The sequence below is a fragment of the Belonocnema kinseyi genome, chromosome 4 (assembly GCF_010883055.1).
Source record: "Belonocnema kinseyi isolate 2016_QV_RU_SX_M_011 chromosome 4, B_treatae_v1, whole genome shotgun sequence".
NCBI lineage: Eukaryota > Metazoa > Arthropoda > Insecta > Hymenoptera > Cynipidae > Belonocnema > Belonocnema kinseyi.
Genome location: NC_046660.1, coordinates 10,258,841 through 10,275,104, shown reverse-complemented (window position 1 = coordinate 10,275,104; position 16,264 = coordinate 10,258,841). Strand labels below are relative to the sequence as shown.

Here is a 16,264-nt window from a genome sequence, read left to right as displayed (position 1 = left end):
TTATTAGTTCGGCACTGTCACAAAATCTGGCGAACGATTTGCATCTCGTTCTTCGGTAGTTTGGAGCGCGATCGCGATCTCCTTCGTCGTTCGTTCGCTTAGGATCGGCGGTTGATAGTCTGCCCCAGTCGCCCTATAAACGTCACGGAAAATACCGGAAACGCTTAAATCGCAGACAGAGGAAGAGGAAAAACAACAGCTCCTCAGGTCCCAGGGGATAGCGAATTCCGCTCTTCCCACTGGTCCTTTATCTCCCCCCCCCCTATTTCTGTGACTGTAAATTCGCTAAGTCCCGGTCTGGTTTTTCTGTACAGCTTACCGTCTGCGAGCCCGATTTGCGCTAGTTCGGAATACGATCCGCTGTATCCAAATTGCTGGTTAGATTCTCATAGTTCGGAATACGACCCAGAAAGTCCAGCTTTCTATTCGGACGGAATTTCGAAAGAGCGAATTCCAGAATTTCCACCGAATTTCTCTCCTCTCGCTCCCCTTCCATGTCTGTCTAGGGACACTTACTATCCCGGCACTGGCTGAGCCCCCGACAGTAAATCTCTCCTCGGCGACGGAACTTTTTCGCCAGCGGGAAACGAATTTTAAAAGTCCGGACGGGGAGCTTTTGCTCATACCGGTAGGGAGTTCATCCGTGAAGTTCTCTCGCTCAACAGAAAAGGTCCCGGTTAGGCGTGCCTTGTTTTAAAAATTAAAGATTTTCCCTTAACCGTGACCAATCTTCCCCCAAAGAAACGAATTTAAATCTCGTTGACTCAACATTGATAACCAGAACCGTATCAATTTGGCAGCCCAAACGTGGGTCTCAGAAAATTTTGTCTCAATTTTTACTTTTTCTGACCTTTTCTGACCTTAAAGATGTCATGCTCCACACTCCACCGATAAGGAAACGCGGTGACCCTTCAAGTCAATCAAAAACAATTCGGTTTTCAGGTATAACCAGCAAAACTCGGTGACGCCCTTAAATAATTCTCGCAACTTCATTGTAATGCGATCTCAGCGGTTACGACCTTTGTCAACTGACACAATGTCGGTATAGGACTTCCTAGGATTTCCACCAGTTCAACATTTACACCGGCTGAATATTATGCCATGCTAGAATGATCAGGTAGAGAAAAATAATCAACCATTGTTGAATAATCCTCTCGTTCAGGACCCTCAAAATGAGTGAAATATTCAACGCTCTCCACATGGTTTATATGAGCAAAATATTCAACTCCTTTTAAATATTCCACCCGTTTAGAACGCTCGGATTGAGCCAAATATTCGAACCCTTCAAACGGTTTAATTGAGCAAAATATTCAACCAATAATGAATATTCCACACATTCAGAACGCTCGGTTTGAGCAAAATGTTCGACTCTTTCAGAACGGTTTAAATGAAAAAAAAATTGAACCCCTATTGAATATTCCCCCCGCCCAGATACATCAAATTGAGCAAAATATCCAACCCTTTCAAAACGGTTTAACAAGCAAAATATTAAACGCCTGCTGAATATTCCACCTCTTCAGAATAATCAAGTTCAGCAAAATGGTCAACCTCGACCAAATTACCAACTTCAATTATTTGCATTGTTACAACAGAATGTCTGGCTCATGGAGCAAATACAGTTCTTGCGAAATGCGCAAATATCTCCAAAACTCATATCTGCCCCAACGAACCGGCAGCTCCTGTAAATTTACAATCCCCAAGACTTAGTGACTGGCGCTTTGTCAACACTGCCCTGGGTCACACTGGCGATCTTGCTCTATACTGCATCCCGATTTAGTTGAAGAACGGGTGGAAAACTGACGTGAGCGGGGGCCAAAGGCTTTCCGCGTTCTGAACCCATTCCAGTACTAAATACGTTTTACACAGATTCAACCTACTTACCTCGACTATGTGTCATATTAGAGGGTCAGGAACTAGTAGCGGAGACCGACACCCAGGCGTCGAAAAATCTTTTACGGCGCTCGATCCTACCCGGTTTTCAGCATTTTTCATTACGTCCCGGTCCACCATACGCTAAATTAGGCGCGGTTAATTCTTTCATGAAGCTCAATGGTTGTGTTAACCTCACCTGAAATTCATGATAAAAATACCCCTCGATTTTTTACGTGAGCCCCGAATTACGCGCTGAAATGGTTCTTGGTCGCCCTTAGCTAAAGAAATATAACGTCATTCATGAGCATCCGGCCGATTCTATTTATTTGGGAATTAGAAATCGCCGACGCATATATTTAGTACCGTTGGCATGTCCGATCGACAACCTCCTTACCGGTATCGGAAGTTAAGCACGAGTTTCCACAAGAATATACAGAGGTCTTTAGGGACATTATTCACGAACACGCAGTCAGTTTTCACTTCGGCGTAAAAGGTTTACGACAGACGATGGCCGTGCAACACATTAGCGAGCTGAAGGACCCGGGACCTCTTCGCGAACCAGCGCGTCGTTATTCTGATAAAAAGCGTCTCTATATTGATACTCAAGTGCGCGAAATGTTGAGTGAATGTATCATCGTCTCAACGATATAACCGTTCACGTCCCCCGGTGAATATCTAGAATCCACGCAACAATTAAAGACCTTGGTTGTGCCAAGGTATTCTTTCTTTTGGACCTAAACAAACGGTTAATGGCAAATCCACCTTTCCCGCGAATTTAGAAAAGCATCTGCTTTTTCAACCCCCTGGGGTGGGTTATTTCAGTTCCGAGTTATGCCCTTCCGTTTAAAAGGAGCTCCGGCAACCTTCAAAAATGTAAAGCAACACGTTTTAGCTGAACAATAGGGTGTTTTCGCATTGACATACCTGGGCGATATTATTATTTACTCCCGAATTTGGCAGGAACATTTAGTACACATCGCCCTGGTCACTCCTCGATATTTACGGGCTCACGATTTGGCCCGACAAATGTCACTTCGGCGGCGACTCACTGCCTTACCTTGGTCACTGCATTAGTTCCGACGGTAACGCAGCTCAGCCAGAGTACATGAACGTAATTCGCAACGCCTTCTTATCTCGAACACGCCGGGAACTACAATCTTTCATCGGTACGTGTAACGGGGTCAAGAAAAACATCCCCGATTCCTCACAAATTCTCGCACCTCTAACTGATTTACTTTCGCCAAAAAGACCATTTAAAATTACTCCCGAGAAAGCACTCGCTTTCGAAGCGGTAAAAACGTGTTTACCAATCCGTGTTCGATAAGTCGTCCGGACTCCTCTCAGCCTTTTATCTTACAAACCGATGCGAGCGCGAGAGGGATGGGAGCCGTTTTAATACAGCGAAAACCTCACGTCATTTCATACGCAAGTGCGAAATTTTCACCTGTGGAGACCAAATATCATTGCAAAAAGCAAGAATGTTTGGCCGTCGTCTGGGCAGTTTAACATTACCGACCTTATTTGGAAGATCGACCGTTCACCCTCGATACGGACAGTGAAGCTCTAACGCGGTTAGAAGATCAAAAAGACACGCGCGCGGAATGAATCGTTGGAATTTATTGTTTTTGGCATCGCGCCGTTTTAAGCGGCGAATGGCGATTATTCGCGATCACCATGACAAACGTTTTTCAGGGCACCCCGGTGCTGAAGAGAGAATACGTTCAGTACGCGAATTTTTCTTCTGGACGGGCATGAATCAGGAAATTCGTCAGTACGTCGCCAGATGCCAAGGGAACACACACATTAGGGTGGTTACAAACATGTTTACGAGATGGGTCGAGGCTTTCCCATGCGTGTCTGTAACGCCTCAGACGCAGTCAAGTTGCTCGAGGAAAAATTTTTCTCTCATTTCGGGTATCTAAAACGAATTTTAAGCGAATATGGCCCACAATTCACGGGTCACATTTGGGCAAAAAGCCGTTCACAACTGGGACTATGAATTATGGGCGACGCCCGCCTAACACCACCGTGCAAGTCCCAGTGAAACCAGGAGGACAAGAAGGGCCTCAGGCTCCGCCTCAACAAGAGTAAACAGCGTGCTTGGAATAGACACATTCCAGCACTTCTTTCTGGTCTACGACGACGACGGAACACGGCAACTGGGGTTACTCCATTCTATCTACTTTTCAGGATACCATTCTCAGACCTGGAGAATGGCGCTTCCGGGAGATTCGAAACCTGGAAGAATTCGAAGAACATCAGCAGAGAGAAGGAGATGCCCGGCAAAACCAGACTAATTACCAATCCAGTTACGCGCCCACACCAGTATCGAGTACGCCTCGTTTTTCAATTGGTGACGGGGCTTTCACTCAAAGTCATTTACTTTCCAAAGCGCTGCGAGGTTTAATGCCAAGCTCGTACCGTCCCGGGCGGGGTCTTATCAGATGTTAGCGAATATTTCGGGGGAAGTTTACTGTGTTCTAAAAGACGGCACCCCACAAAAATTTTAAAACCATTAAATTTTATTTTAATATTTGGAAATATAAATTTCTGAAATCATCGCAAAATATTTTTTTAAAGTTTTATTTGATTCTAGAATTAGTTTAGAAATATAAAATTCACTCGCAAAATAAATTGAAGAAGCTGAAACCTTACATGCAAATAATAAATAAAAATTTTTTGTTGAAATAAAAAGAATTAAATTATATAAATATAATAAATTAAGAATAAAATTGAGCCTAAATTGATTGAAAATCAGTAAAATGCTTCAAATAAATTATCAAACACAATTCTGTTTAAGATTATCAAATATAATGACAGAGATCTGGTTTAGATGACGACTATTATATCAATTGAAATTAAACGAGATTCATTCAGATAACATTCCCACTACGACAAAAACTTCCTTGAGACAGTATCAGTTTTCACACAATAAATGATCAAATTTTAATTAAGAAGTTAAAATATTAGAAAATAGAGCATAATACACACATTATAATATCCTACAAATGGACGGATATTATAATTAGACGAGTTATAAAAATCGAACCCTGACACATTGAAATATTATAGAGTCAACACAAGATATTATAATATACTAAAAATTGGCGGATATTATAGATTTCGAGGTCAGAAAAATCATACCATGTCACATTGAAATGTCACAAACAAGTACAAAATATTACAATGTCCTAAAAATTGGCGGAAATTCTAAATTGACGAGTTTGAGAAAAAAAAATCATACACTGATAAATAATTTCCATGAAATACCTGAATAAAGCGCACGCATCGTTTGTTGAAGATAAGGAGGATTTGGAATCCCGAAATGTGAGACGTCTACAATTTCCAACAAATAAACGAATATGATATTTATTTGTAGTAGTTGAAGTCCTGAATCATTCCTGAATCATTCAAACCGATAAAAATGCTGCTGCAAGTCAAATTTGCACATTGAATTTTTTAAATTATAATCATACTAAAATTTCACCACAGATTCTTTTTTGTAGATTCATACCTAGTGATCTATCACAACACGATTTTAATAATTGTTGAAAAATAAACTCTTTTGTTGAAATTTTTTTATATTTTTATTGAATATTCATCGTTTTAAGGCCATGTGATGAGTGTAACAGCTGATCAAGTCAGCCCTAAGATCAATATTTTTCATCCATATTGAAAAATAAAAGTTTAAATAACGCGGAAATTTTTTTCGGGAAATGTTAATAAATATTAAAGGATCGTTTGTGGCCTTGCAAAGAGTTGGAAGAAGAAAGAAGTTTATGCAAGTAATGATTATCGACGGGCACATTTAGGTTTTACAGTAGAAGTTTGAGTTTTAACTTTCTCCGACGATAATCATGCAATCTGTTTTACCCACAGACCCTTAGAAGTTCGAAGTTGTCTACTCGCCGCGCTAGTGCTGCTTTGACACAGCTGATACCAAACTGATACGTATGTCAGACCAAACATGTTTATTTGCATTTCAAGTGCCAACATTAGTTTTTGCATTATTGGTGCATAATGTTCGTGAGCGATTTTTGTTGTTTTGTCCCACTTTGATAAATATAAACCTCATAACTAGCCCATTGACAACATTGCAAATTGCTTGCAGGGTTTGACGACAGCACGATCGGTATTTCTCCAAAATAGAAATTTAAAAAAAAACTTTTTTCACTATTCTAATTATTTAGGATCAGAGACAAATTCTTGCATGCCTTCTATGTATCGTGCCAAATTTTTACACGATATCTCATTCCGTGTGGACATAAGTTTGGAAAGAAAAGTTCCACAGGTATTTTCTTCAAAAAAAAAAAATTTTCTTAAAATTTCCACCGGAACAAAGCAGAGACATGGACTTTATTACCTCCTCTTTCATTTCCCAAATTTTCAGAGCGATACCTCATTTCGTTTAGACGTACGTTGGGAAAGAAAAATCGAAGACTAGGTTTGGTCACGTGACCCTCTCGTCACATGGCCTTAATTAAACATTCATTTCATTGATTAAAAAATGAGCTATTTGATTAAACACTTGTTTTTTCTTTGAATGAAAAAGAAAATTTAAGTATTTTATTGAAAATTTAAATCTTGTTTGGTTGAAAATTGATTTTCTTAACTTACAACTTAAGTGTTTGAGTTTGGTTGACAATTTATCTTTTTTAGTAAAACCAGATATGCAACTATTCCATTTTATGTTGAAATTATGATTTTTTTCTAGTTTAAAATTCAACTATTTCGTGAAAATTCATGTATTTTGTTGAAAAATTGTATTTTTTGGTACAAAATTAATCTTTTTGTTTTTAAAAATTCAAGTATTTAAGTTAATTATTCATAATTTTAGTTAAAATTTTATCTGTTTAGTTAAAAATTCCACTATTCCAGTTGAAGATTCCTAATTTTATCAAAAATTTAATTTAATTTGTAATTTTTTGCTCTATTGTATTAATGGTTGTGTAGAATGCACCTCATGATTTAAAATAAATATTTGCATTTTGCGACAAATATGAATATGTTATTTTTAGTTGACTAGGAAAATTGAAAAACTAAACCAGGAGAAACTGGGAAAAGACCAGGAATTTTAAATCATCAGCCAAATAGCCACACTAATAATACTAATACATTTTTTTTATTCCCAAAACCATGATAAATTTGTGATATTCGTCGTTAATATTTCGTTTTCATGGGTTGTGTCCATTCTTCTGACGTAAACTTTTCTCAATCCAACGTGCTGAAGATGCCTATAATTATCGGTTAGAAATCCTTCGCCATTTGAGATAATTCTAAATTTATTTAGCTTTAGAAAAATAGAAAACGATATTGTTTTGGGTTTAATTTTGTTATTTTGTTTCAAGATAGTTGAGAGTGGATTAATTTTACCTGGTGAAAGGATATAGGAACAGTTGTAGGAAAAATAATCCAAGTTACTGCCTCGCTGTATGGTGACGATGTTAAAGAACCTTTATAGGTGTAAAATAATTCAGTGCTTGAAGGCATCCAATCAGATAAAGTTAGAAGTACATTTACTGAAACTTCAGTATTAATCTCTTGAACATAGGGTAAAACTTTTATAAGGGGAAAAAGTCGAGGATTATCTTCTTCCTGTAACTAAAGTAGAATTTGCAAATTATTATTTCATTTTCATATAAAATAATGACAGGGTGGCAACTTGAAGGAGAAGAAAGCCGGAAATGACCCGAAATTTAATTTAAAAACCGGGAATTTACTTCTGATTATTTTAATAATTTTGGTCAATTTAGAAAAGTGTTTTCTACTTTAGGAGCCATACAGTATTTTAATCTTGTCATACTTTTAACATATAATCTTTTATAAACGGATTAAAAGAGTATTTTAGATAAAAATGATAAAGTTCAAATTGATTAGTTTATTTTAAACAAAAAATCTCTTTTTAGGTATAAAAGATGATTTTTTAACAAAATATTTAAATTTATAACGTAATAGTTAAATTTTAAACCTCAAAAAATGTAATTTATACAAAAAAAAAGGATTTTAAAACTAAAAAGACGAATTATCAACAAATACGAATTTTTCTCAAGAAAGAAATAAAAGTTTACCCAAAACTGTTGAACCTTTAAGTCAAAAGACGCATTTTCTCTACAAAAATTGAATTTTCAAACCAAAAGTATGACTACAACAAGAAATTAATTTTCTACGAAACTGTTTTAAACAATCTGTATTAACTTGTATCCAATTAGTTGAATTTTCAATTAAAAAGATTACTTTTCAACAAAAAAGTTACAGATTCAATAATAGAGATGAATTTTCAACTAAAAATAAATGTAAGCTTAAAAAAATTATTTCTTAACAAAGTGACTCAAAATCTTTCAAACAAAATAGTTAACTACTTAAGCAATGAGGAATCATTTTTAACGAAAAAGTTGCATTTTAATCAAGAAAAATAAAATTTCTACTAAACAAATGGATTTTTAAATCAAAAAGATCGATTTTTAAAAAAGTGTTATTTTCAGTTGCAAAAATTTCAGATGCCTTCACGATCAAAATATGAATTTTTAAACAAAAAATAATTTTCTACGGAAAAATTGAATTTTCAATCCAAAAACACAAATTTTTAACTAAAAGCGATGTCTTTTCAGCTAAATTGTAGAATTTTCTGCCAAATAGTAGCATTTTTATCCAAAGAAGATGCAATTTCTCGTAAAACAGATGAGTTCTTATTTTTTTTAAGTTGAATTTCATCCAATACAGATGAATTTTTAACAAAAAAGTTGAATTCTCTACCAAATAGTTGAATTTTTATAAAAGAAAAAGGAAAATTACACTAAAACAGAGGAATTTTTAATGAAAAACGACCAATTTTTTGTAATCTTGTACTTCCATTCAGAAAAGATTTCAGTTCCTTTTTCAACAACAAAATAGAAATTTTTAACAAAAATTAAATTTTCTATGAAATATTTAAATTTTGAACAAAACATAATTTTGAAGTTTAAGTCTTTTGCTAAAAATTATAATTTTGTTGTTGAAAATTCAATATTTTAATAAAAAATCCATTTCCTTAGTTGAAAAATGAACTATTTGATTGAAAAATTGTTTTTTCGTTGAATGAAAAAAAAGTTTTTTCCGGAAAATGTAACTATTTTGTTAAACGCTTGTTTCTTTTTGAATACCTTGGGATAGGCCTTACGTGCATAAGATGCGATTTTGGATTTTACTTATCTCAACTTCTAAATGGTCAGCCCTTTTCTAATTGGACCAAACTTTAGATAATGCTCTAATAAATCTACAGTCCTAATTTAAAAAAAATTCGCAGAAAACAATTTTATCCGTAAAATACCTTAATCAGACAATTTGACCTCTTATGAAATGTTCAATTGATGATGATGAGGAAGATAAATGGGACCTGAAACTTGGAAAAATTGAACGTGACTTAAATCCTACAGTTAGTGTAGCTACTGGAAAAACACCGTATCAAACATTGTATAACTATTTGCTTAGGTTTGAAGATTGCGGAACAAGAGAATTAACAGAACATTGTGAGAGATATAGATTACCTGTAAAAATTCAAGATGAGATAAGAGCGAACATTGAGAAAACACAATTAAAGTATAAAGATAGATATGATTCAAAAAGACTAAAGAATGTAAAATTTTAATGCGGAGATATTGTATTTATGAAGAGAAACGCGATTGCTTCTGGAAGCTCGTCCAAACTGTAGAAAAAATTTGGTGGTCCATTAGTAGTGGTTGGAATTGAACCTAGTGATACTAACAGGATAAAGAAATCAAATAGAAGTCGTCACAAGGGATTTGAAGCCACTGCTCATGTGAGCTAGCTGAAGATTTGGAAGAGAAACCAAGGCAGCGACAGCGAGTCATGGAGTTCACGAGTTTGGGTGAAAGTTGAGGGGTTCTACGACTGCTTTCTGGGGTAAAAATTGATAGTAAAACGTGGAGTTAGAATTGGCCAATTCTTGAAGAGTCGGTGGAAAATGCTATAGCAGTGCCGAGCAGTGGACCAGCTTTTGGTCAAAATCGTAGACTCCACCACATGGAGAAAAAATTAGCAAAATCTGGACTCCACGTTTTGTTTACTGAGAGCATACCATCATACGTGCATACAAAAGATATTAAATACATTGAGAGAAAGAAAATATTGCCACTTTCACAAATCACCGAATTCTTTGGTGTGACACTTTGCACTAACACTTTGAGATAAAACTGAATCACTAGGGAACACAAAAACAAAACGAGTGACCACTCTAAAAGCAGTCAGGAAATCTGACTCGTCTGCCAGACCTGGTTATCGTTCCTGTATTGTTGAAGGTTTACTCCTGAAATTTACGTGTAAGTTTTTCACAACGTGGGATTGGTGTAACATGCTGTTGTGGTTACTCTTCTGTGATGATGTAGAGTGGTTTCAATCTGTCTATCAACAAAGTGACATCCTTTCTATTGATGTTCACCTTGAAGGTTTTGTTAGATCCACTGATAACTGCGTATGGCCCATCATAAGGCATTTGCAGAGCTTTTTTTATTCCCTCATGGCGAACGAAAACGTGGTCGCAAGTTTTCAGATCTTTGAACACAAAAGCATGTCTTTTTCCGTGGCGAGAACCAGGCACTGGTTTGAGGTTATGGAAATGCCTTTTCATGTCCTCTACGAATTGCGTCGTAACGTTATCATTCGCCAAGCTGCTCTGATAGCGAGTAGAACGATGGGAATTTTTTCGATCCACCTCTCGCCGACGTGACATTTTAGATCAGCTTCTGGCCGGCGTGAGAAACGGTCCACGATTGTCAGGCAATTCTGATAGCCGTCTGCCGAAGGCAAAGGCTCGACAAGGTCCATGTAGATATGCTCGAACCTTTTTTATGGTGCTGAGAAAATTCCTACTGGTTACGAAACGCGAAGAGATATTTTCGTCCGTTGGCATTGAAGACAGACTAGTGCCTATTTAATTCCTGGGTGTGCTAGTTGGTCTAGGGAGTTAAAGGCCGACCGCCGGAAAGCTTCCATGACGAACAGTCGAGCTATGGAGGGAGACACGTCACAGTATAGGCTTATACCTGTATCTAGAAGTGATATCTTTTTTAAGTGATAGTGATTTAAGATTGTGCTGAAGTTCCTGGTCTGATTCCTGTGACTTAGCGAGAGCTGAGAAGTAAATATCCGTCGAAATTTCTGAGATATTGAGATAATTGTCAATATCCTGAGATGTGCCTGATGTCGATGCCAAATTGTCCTATGAAGTTGAGATGTCGAAACTGGTGAGGACAGCATTTGTCAGATTTTTGCTGGAAGGCAAGAGTTAATGGTTTGTGGTCGGTGAATATGATGAAATCTCGTCCTTCAATTATGTGCCGAAAATATTTCACAGCCATGTGAATGGCCAGCAATTTTCGGTCGTATGCTCCATACTTCCGTTCGGTGCTGGTGAGCTTCTTCAATAAAAAAGCAAGAGATTGCCATCCGTTGTCGACTCGTTGCTGCAAGGCCGCACCCACTGAGAAATCCGAAACATCTGTGAAAATTGCCAAAGAAGCTTCAGGCGCAGGAAAAGCTAGCAAAACAGCTTCTGCTACGCTCTTTTTGCATTCTTCGAAATACTTTAAAGCTGCTGGAGTCCATGGAACTGAACATTTTCCTTTTATGTTACCCTGAAGAAGATCGTTAAGTGGAGCTTGTTGTTCAGCTGTCTTTGGGATTGCGAGATGATCAAAATCGATCGTTCCCAGAAATCGTCGAGATCCTTCGCTGTTTTAGGTTGAGGGTAATTGAGAATGACTTCGACTTTCTCTGGAAGTGGCCTGATACCCAGTGGAGTCACTTCGGGCCAAAGAAACTTCACGGAAGATGCTCCCCAGACACATTTTGTTGGGTTGATGAGAATTCCGTAGGTTTTTAAACGGCCGAAGAATTGACGAAGATGTTCCTGGTGTTCCTCCTCTGAAGATGATGCGATGAAAATGTCGTCAATGTAGACATATAAAAATTCTAATCCTCTCAGTACCTCGTCCAAGAATCGCTGACAAGTTTGAGCTGCGTTGCGGAGTCCAAAGGACATGAACGGGAATTCGTACAATCTGAAAGGTGTCCTGATGGCCGTTTTCGTAATGTCCTTAAACGCAACTGGTATCTGGTTGTACGCTCTGACAAGGTCGATAGTAGAGAAAGTATTCTTACCGAAAAGAGCATGTACAAAGTTGTGGAGATGTGGCACAGGGTCAGGGAATAGTCCTGGAATTGAGCTTCCTGTAATCCCCACAGGGTCTCCATTAACGCCCTTTCTTCAGTGCCATGTGAAGAGGTGATGCCCATCTACTCCTTGAGACTCTTGTCAGACCCATTTGCATCATATCCTGGAATTCCGTCCTCGCTTGTCTGAAACTATCCGGGGCAATGCGTCGTGATTTTTCTGTAACCGGTGGTCCAGGTGTAGTGTGAATGTAGTTCTTCGTTAAATGTTTCAAATCGACGACAGAACCAGCTGGACGGTTTATTTCTGGGTATTGCTCTAGAAGTTCGTGCCACGATGCAGATCCTTTTCGCATGGAACGAATTCCCATCCAGGCATCCTTGTAGGGAGCAATTTTGCCGTTCAGTTGTAGTTCACTAGTAGTCACTAGGGAAAGCTGCTCGAAAAGGGCATCGAGGTCTACCCGGCCTGGGACCGTTCGCATCAGCTACGTTAGTCTTTGTACCTAGCGCCGTCGCGATCGCGTCCGCGAGTTACGAAAGTTTGTCGAGATTTGCCTGGTCCTGAGTTTCCAGGGTGGTTTGCGCGGCTGTTGGCAGTCGACCGAGCCAGAGAGGTCGTAAGACGGTATCTGGAAAAAAGTTGCCCGCGAGTCCTCGGAGGTGTCGCAGAAACAGTGATGGCGTCCGGTCACCGACTTCCTCATGCTCTAAGAGGCGTTGCGTTTTTTGGTCTTGAGATGCACTTAACCGGTCGATATGCTGAACTTTCAAATTGACGTATGTCCTGCCGAGATCTCCCTTCGGCAGAGTTCAAATATCGCGCACTTCCGCGACGTATTTATCGTCCAAGTTTCCCGCGATATAATTGAATTTTATCGTATTAGTTTGTACATTTAATAGGGCAAACTGACTTTCTACTTGCGCGAACCACATTTCTGGGTCTGTGGGCCAGAAATGTGGGATTCGCACCGCGACATAATACGAGAAATTATTCAGTCTGCTGCCAGAAGCGTTCGTAGATATTGGCAGTGTTAGAGCAGAAAGAGTTTCTGTACCGGTGGTAAACATGATCGCGACAATGCGAATTTCAAGAAAAACCCGAAAAAGTAACAGAAGAGCTATACTATGCACACTAAACACAAAAAAATCATTCAAGAGTTGGGAGTCACTGCACGGAAAACGATCACTAACTTGGAGTGGCACTGCAGTCACCACTTTGCGGATTCAATAGAATGTAAAAATAAAACAAGGAATGCACAAATTAAATAACAATCAACAAGTTTATTGGATGACAAAAATATATAAATTTGGCAATGGGGGGGGGGGGGGGCAACATGGTTCACGGTCAAGTGCGTACTGCCTTGTCTTTCGAGGGACGTACACGTCAAAGGGTGAAGCGTCCCTGATATAAGAACAAGATTTAGGACTGATAGCTGTCGCACCTTTCAGCTGGTATCCAAAAGCTAGATTTTATAATTATGCCAAAGTTGGGAAAAGCATACAAATACGCTTTGGTAATGTGCGGCTTGACGCCACAATTATTCAAATAAATTTCATAAACAAATTCTGAACTTAACTATTTTTCAGATTTTGAACCATTGGAACACTTTAAACAAATTTATTTTCATAAGAAATTGTATGCACTATATATATGATAAGAAATAAGAAAGAAATAAAAAATTTATGATGGTAAAAACTTTCCTTTTCATTAGATTCATTGATTATTTCTTTCAGTAATTTCTTAATCTCTTTAGTTGAATACCCAGTGGGCACGAAATTTGGCGACGTATTTACGACATCGTTACGACATCTTTACGACAACTTTACGACATCCTATGTCCATGTCGTTAAGGCCTCTTTACGATATCGTAAATCAGTGTATGAATTTTAGTACAATTTAATTACAATGTGGTTACACGCGAGTTTATTCGAAGAACTCGCATTTGCCTAAACATTTGGCCAGATGAAAGGAAAATTGCAGAAAATCACCTCCCCGAGTTTAGCCGCGTTTTCAAAATTCGAGTACATAACCCGGTCGTATCTCGTAAATGATCACCTATCCAAGTGCTAGGGGCGCTCGAAATTGCTTGACATTTAGACTTTTCTCGAGTCGAGATCATTTACCATGTATTTCTAGAACAAATTTTACGCGTCAACATTTCAGATGTTTTTTCCAAACTTGCATAAAAATGTTTAGTGTTGCGCAACAAGTCATTCTTAATCGTGAGAGGATACCCATGCGAAGCCGTGTACAAATAGAATTTATTAAAGTTTAAAATTAATCTTTTTGGATGAAAGTTGATCTCTTTGGTTAAAACTGTAACTATTTTGTGGAAAATTCGTTTTTTTCTTTGGTTAAAAATTAATCTATTAGTCGCTTGAAAATTTTTCGATTTTGGTAGAAAATTAAGCTTCTTTGTTGAAAAGTGAAGTTTTTGGATAAAACTGCAACTATTTTGTTGAAAATTCAGATATATTGTTAAAAATACAACACGTTTACTTGAAATATTAGAAATTTCAAGCGTTTAAAAATGAATTTAATGTAGCCCTAATATTAATTTTATTCAAAAGAATTTTTTTCCACATGTTTGTGAAAACTTTTCGTATTTCCCTTCTTCTTAGAGATTGAATTAAAAAGTGGCTTTTTGCGAAGGTAAGTGGTTCGAAATTTAAAAAATGTTGAGCGCCGTGCTATATTACTTGAAAGAAGATTCCCAAAATTGAGAGTCCATCCGAATTATTGTACGCAACTTCCATGTTAGGATAGATCTTGTTTCTGTGAATAACATGCATTTCCATTGGATATCTGAAACAAATGAATGTTTAAACAATTTATACGATTAAAGTCTAGACGGTCATTTTTATTTTGTAATTTTAGTTTAATATACCTGACGCAATTTAGGACATGTTCAGAACCTCTATTATTTCTGCGCCCCCAATGAAAATGTAGACTTTCAAATTCATAATTTTCACCAGTGAGCACAGCACCAAAAATGTAGGGAATCGAACACTTGATTAAGCCTTTGTTCATAGTCAAAGACACTGGAAAAATGCCTTTCTCATCAACATTTTTTACAATTTAACCTAATTTTTCTACCGGGAAAATTACCTGAGTGTCCGTCATTTTTCACTTTGACTGGATTTTTCAAAAAATTGTGATATCCAACCATTTCCAAAGCTGGAAGCGGCAAAGAAATAGAACGAGATGAAGATAGGGCTATAGGTGATTGCAATTTTCCATGACAAAATCCATGATCTTTTTTTAAAAAATGCTCATCTGGTATACATAACGGAAATTGAAAAAATTGTACAATTTTAGAATTAAAAAAAATTAAACTTACGCTTTTTACCATATCCATAGGATTTAGAGTGTTCAGCCGCAAGCAAACTGGAAGCTGAAAATTCATCTAATATGTAAAAAACGAAATTTCGCTCACCATCAACCAAGCAGTTATATTTTCAACCAAAAAGATAACATTTTATACGTGAGAATTAATTTTTAATATAAAAAACGCATTGTTTATAAAACAGTTTAACTTCTAACCAAATAGTTGGATTTATACATTTACATTAAAAAAAATTAATTTCAGACGAAAAAAAAAATTTCAACTACAATGATGAATTTCTCATTAAAAAATTTAGTTTAAACAAAATTGTTCTACTTTCAACCAATTAGTTAAATTTTCAAAGAAGCAGATGAATTTTCTACCCAAAAAAGAAAAATTTTCAACAAAATACAGCGATTCCGGTGTCTTGGGTCTTCTGCGGTCGGGCCACGGTTGAAGCTGAAAAGTTGATCTATTTGTGAGGATGGTGATGAAGATGATGTGGCAGTCAGGAGAAGTGCAGAAAGAACCTTGGGGGCCTTGGCTTACGTCTTCTTCGCTCGGGCCAGGGTTGGAGCGGAAAGGACAGGGAGAAGTGGCTTGGGTCGAAGCCCGAAGAGAACTTCAACTGGGTTGATCTAGTTGTGGGGTTGGTGATGGAGACGATGTGCCAGTCGAAAGGAATGCAGGGAGATCCCGGTGGTGGGGAGAACATTGGCTTGCGTCTTCTTCGATCGGGCCAGAGCTAGATTGGAGAGAACAGGATGGTGTGGGTTTGGCCGAAGCCTGGAGAGAACTTCAGTCGGGTTGATCTGGTTGTGAGTATGGTGATGGAGAGCATGTGCCAGTCGGGAGGAATGCAGACAGATCCAGGGAGGCCTTGGCTTATGTCTTCT

The 16,264-nt window shown here is 37.7% G+C and overlaps 1 protein-coding gene across 1 annotated transcript in view; it reads right to left on the bottom strand.

Annotated features, from left to right (window-relative positions):
• Positions 1 to 6,994: 6,994 nt before the first annotated feature.
• Positions 6,995 to 16,264, bottom strand: part of LOC117170745 (serine/threonine-protein kinase 11-interacting protein) — a 98,680-nt gene continuing 89,410 nt past the window's right edge. Inside the window, exons 19-21 of the mRNA XM_033357776.1 lie at positions 14,743 to 14,848; positions 7,246 to 7,473; positions 6,995 to 7,162 (exon numbers count right to left, since the gene is read on the bottom strand). Of these exons, the coding sequence (XP_033213667.1) occupies positions 6,995 to 7,162; positions 7,246 to 7,473; positions 14,743 to 14,848 (502 nt within the window). The remainder of the gene's footprint in view (positions 7,163 to 7,245; positions 7,474 to 14,742; positions 14,849 to 16,264) is intronic.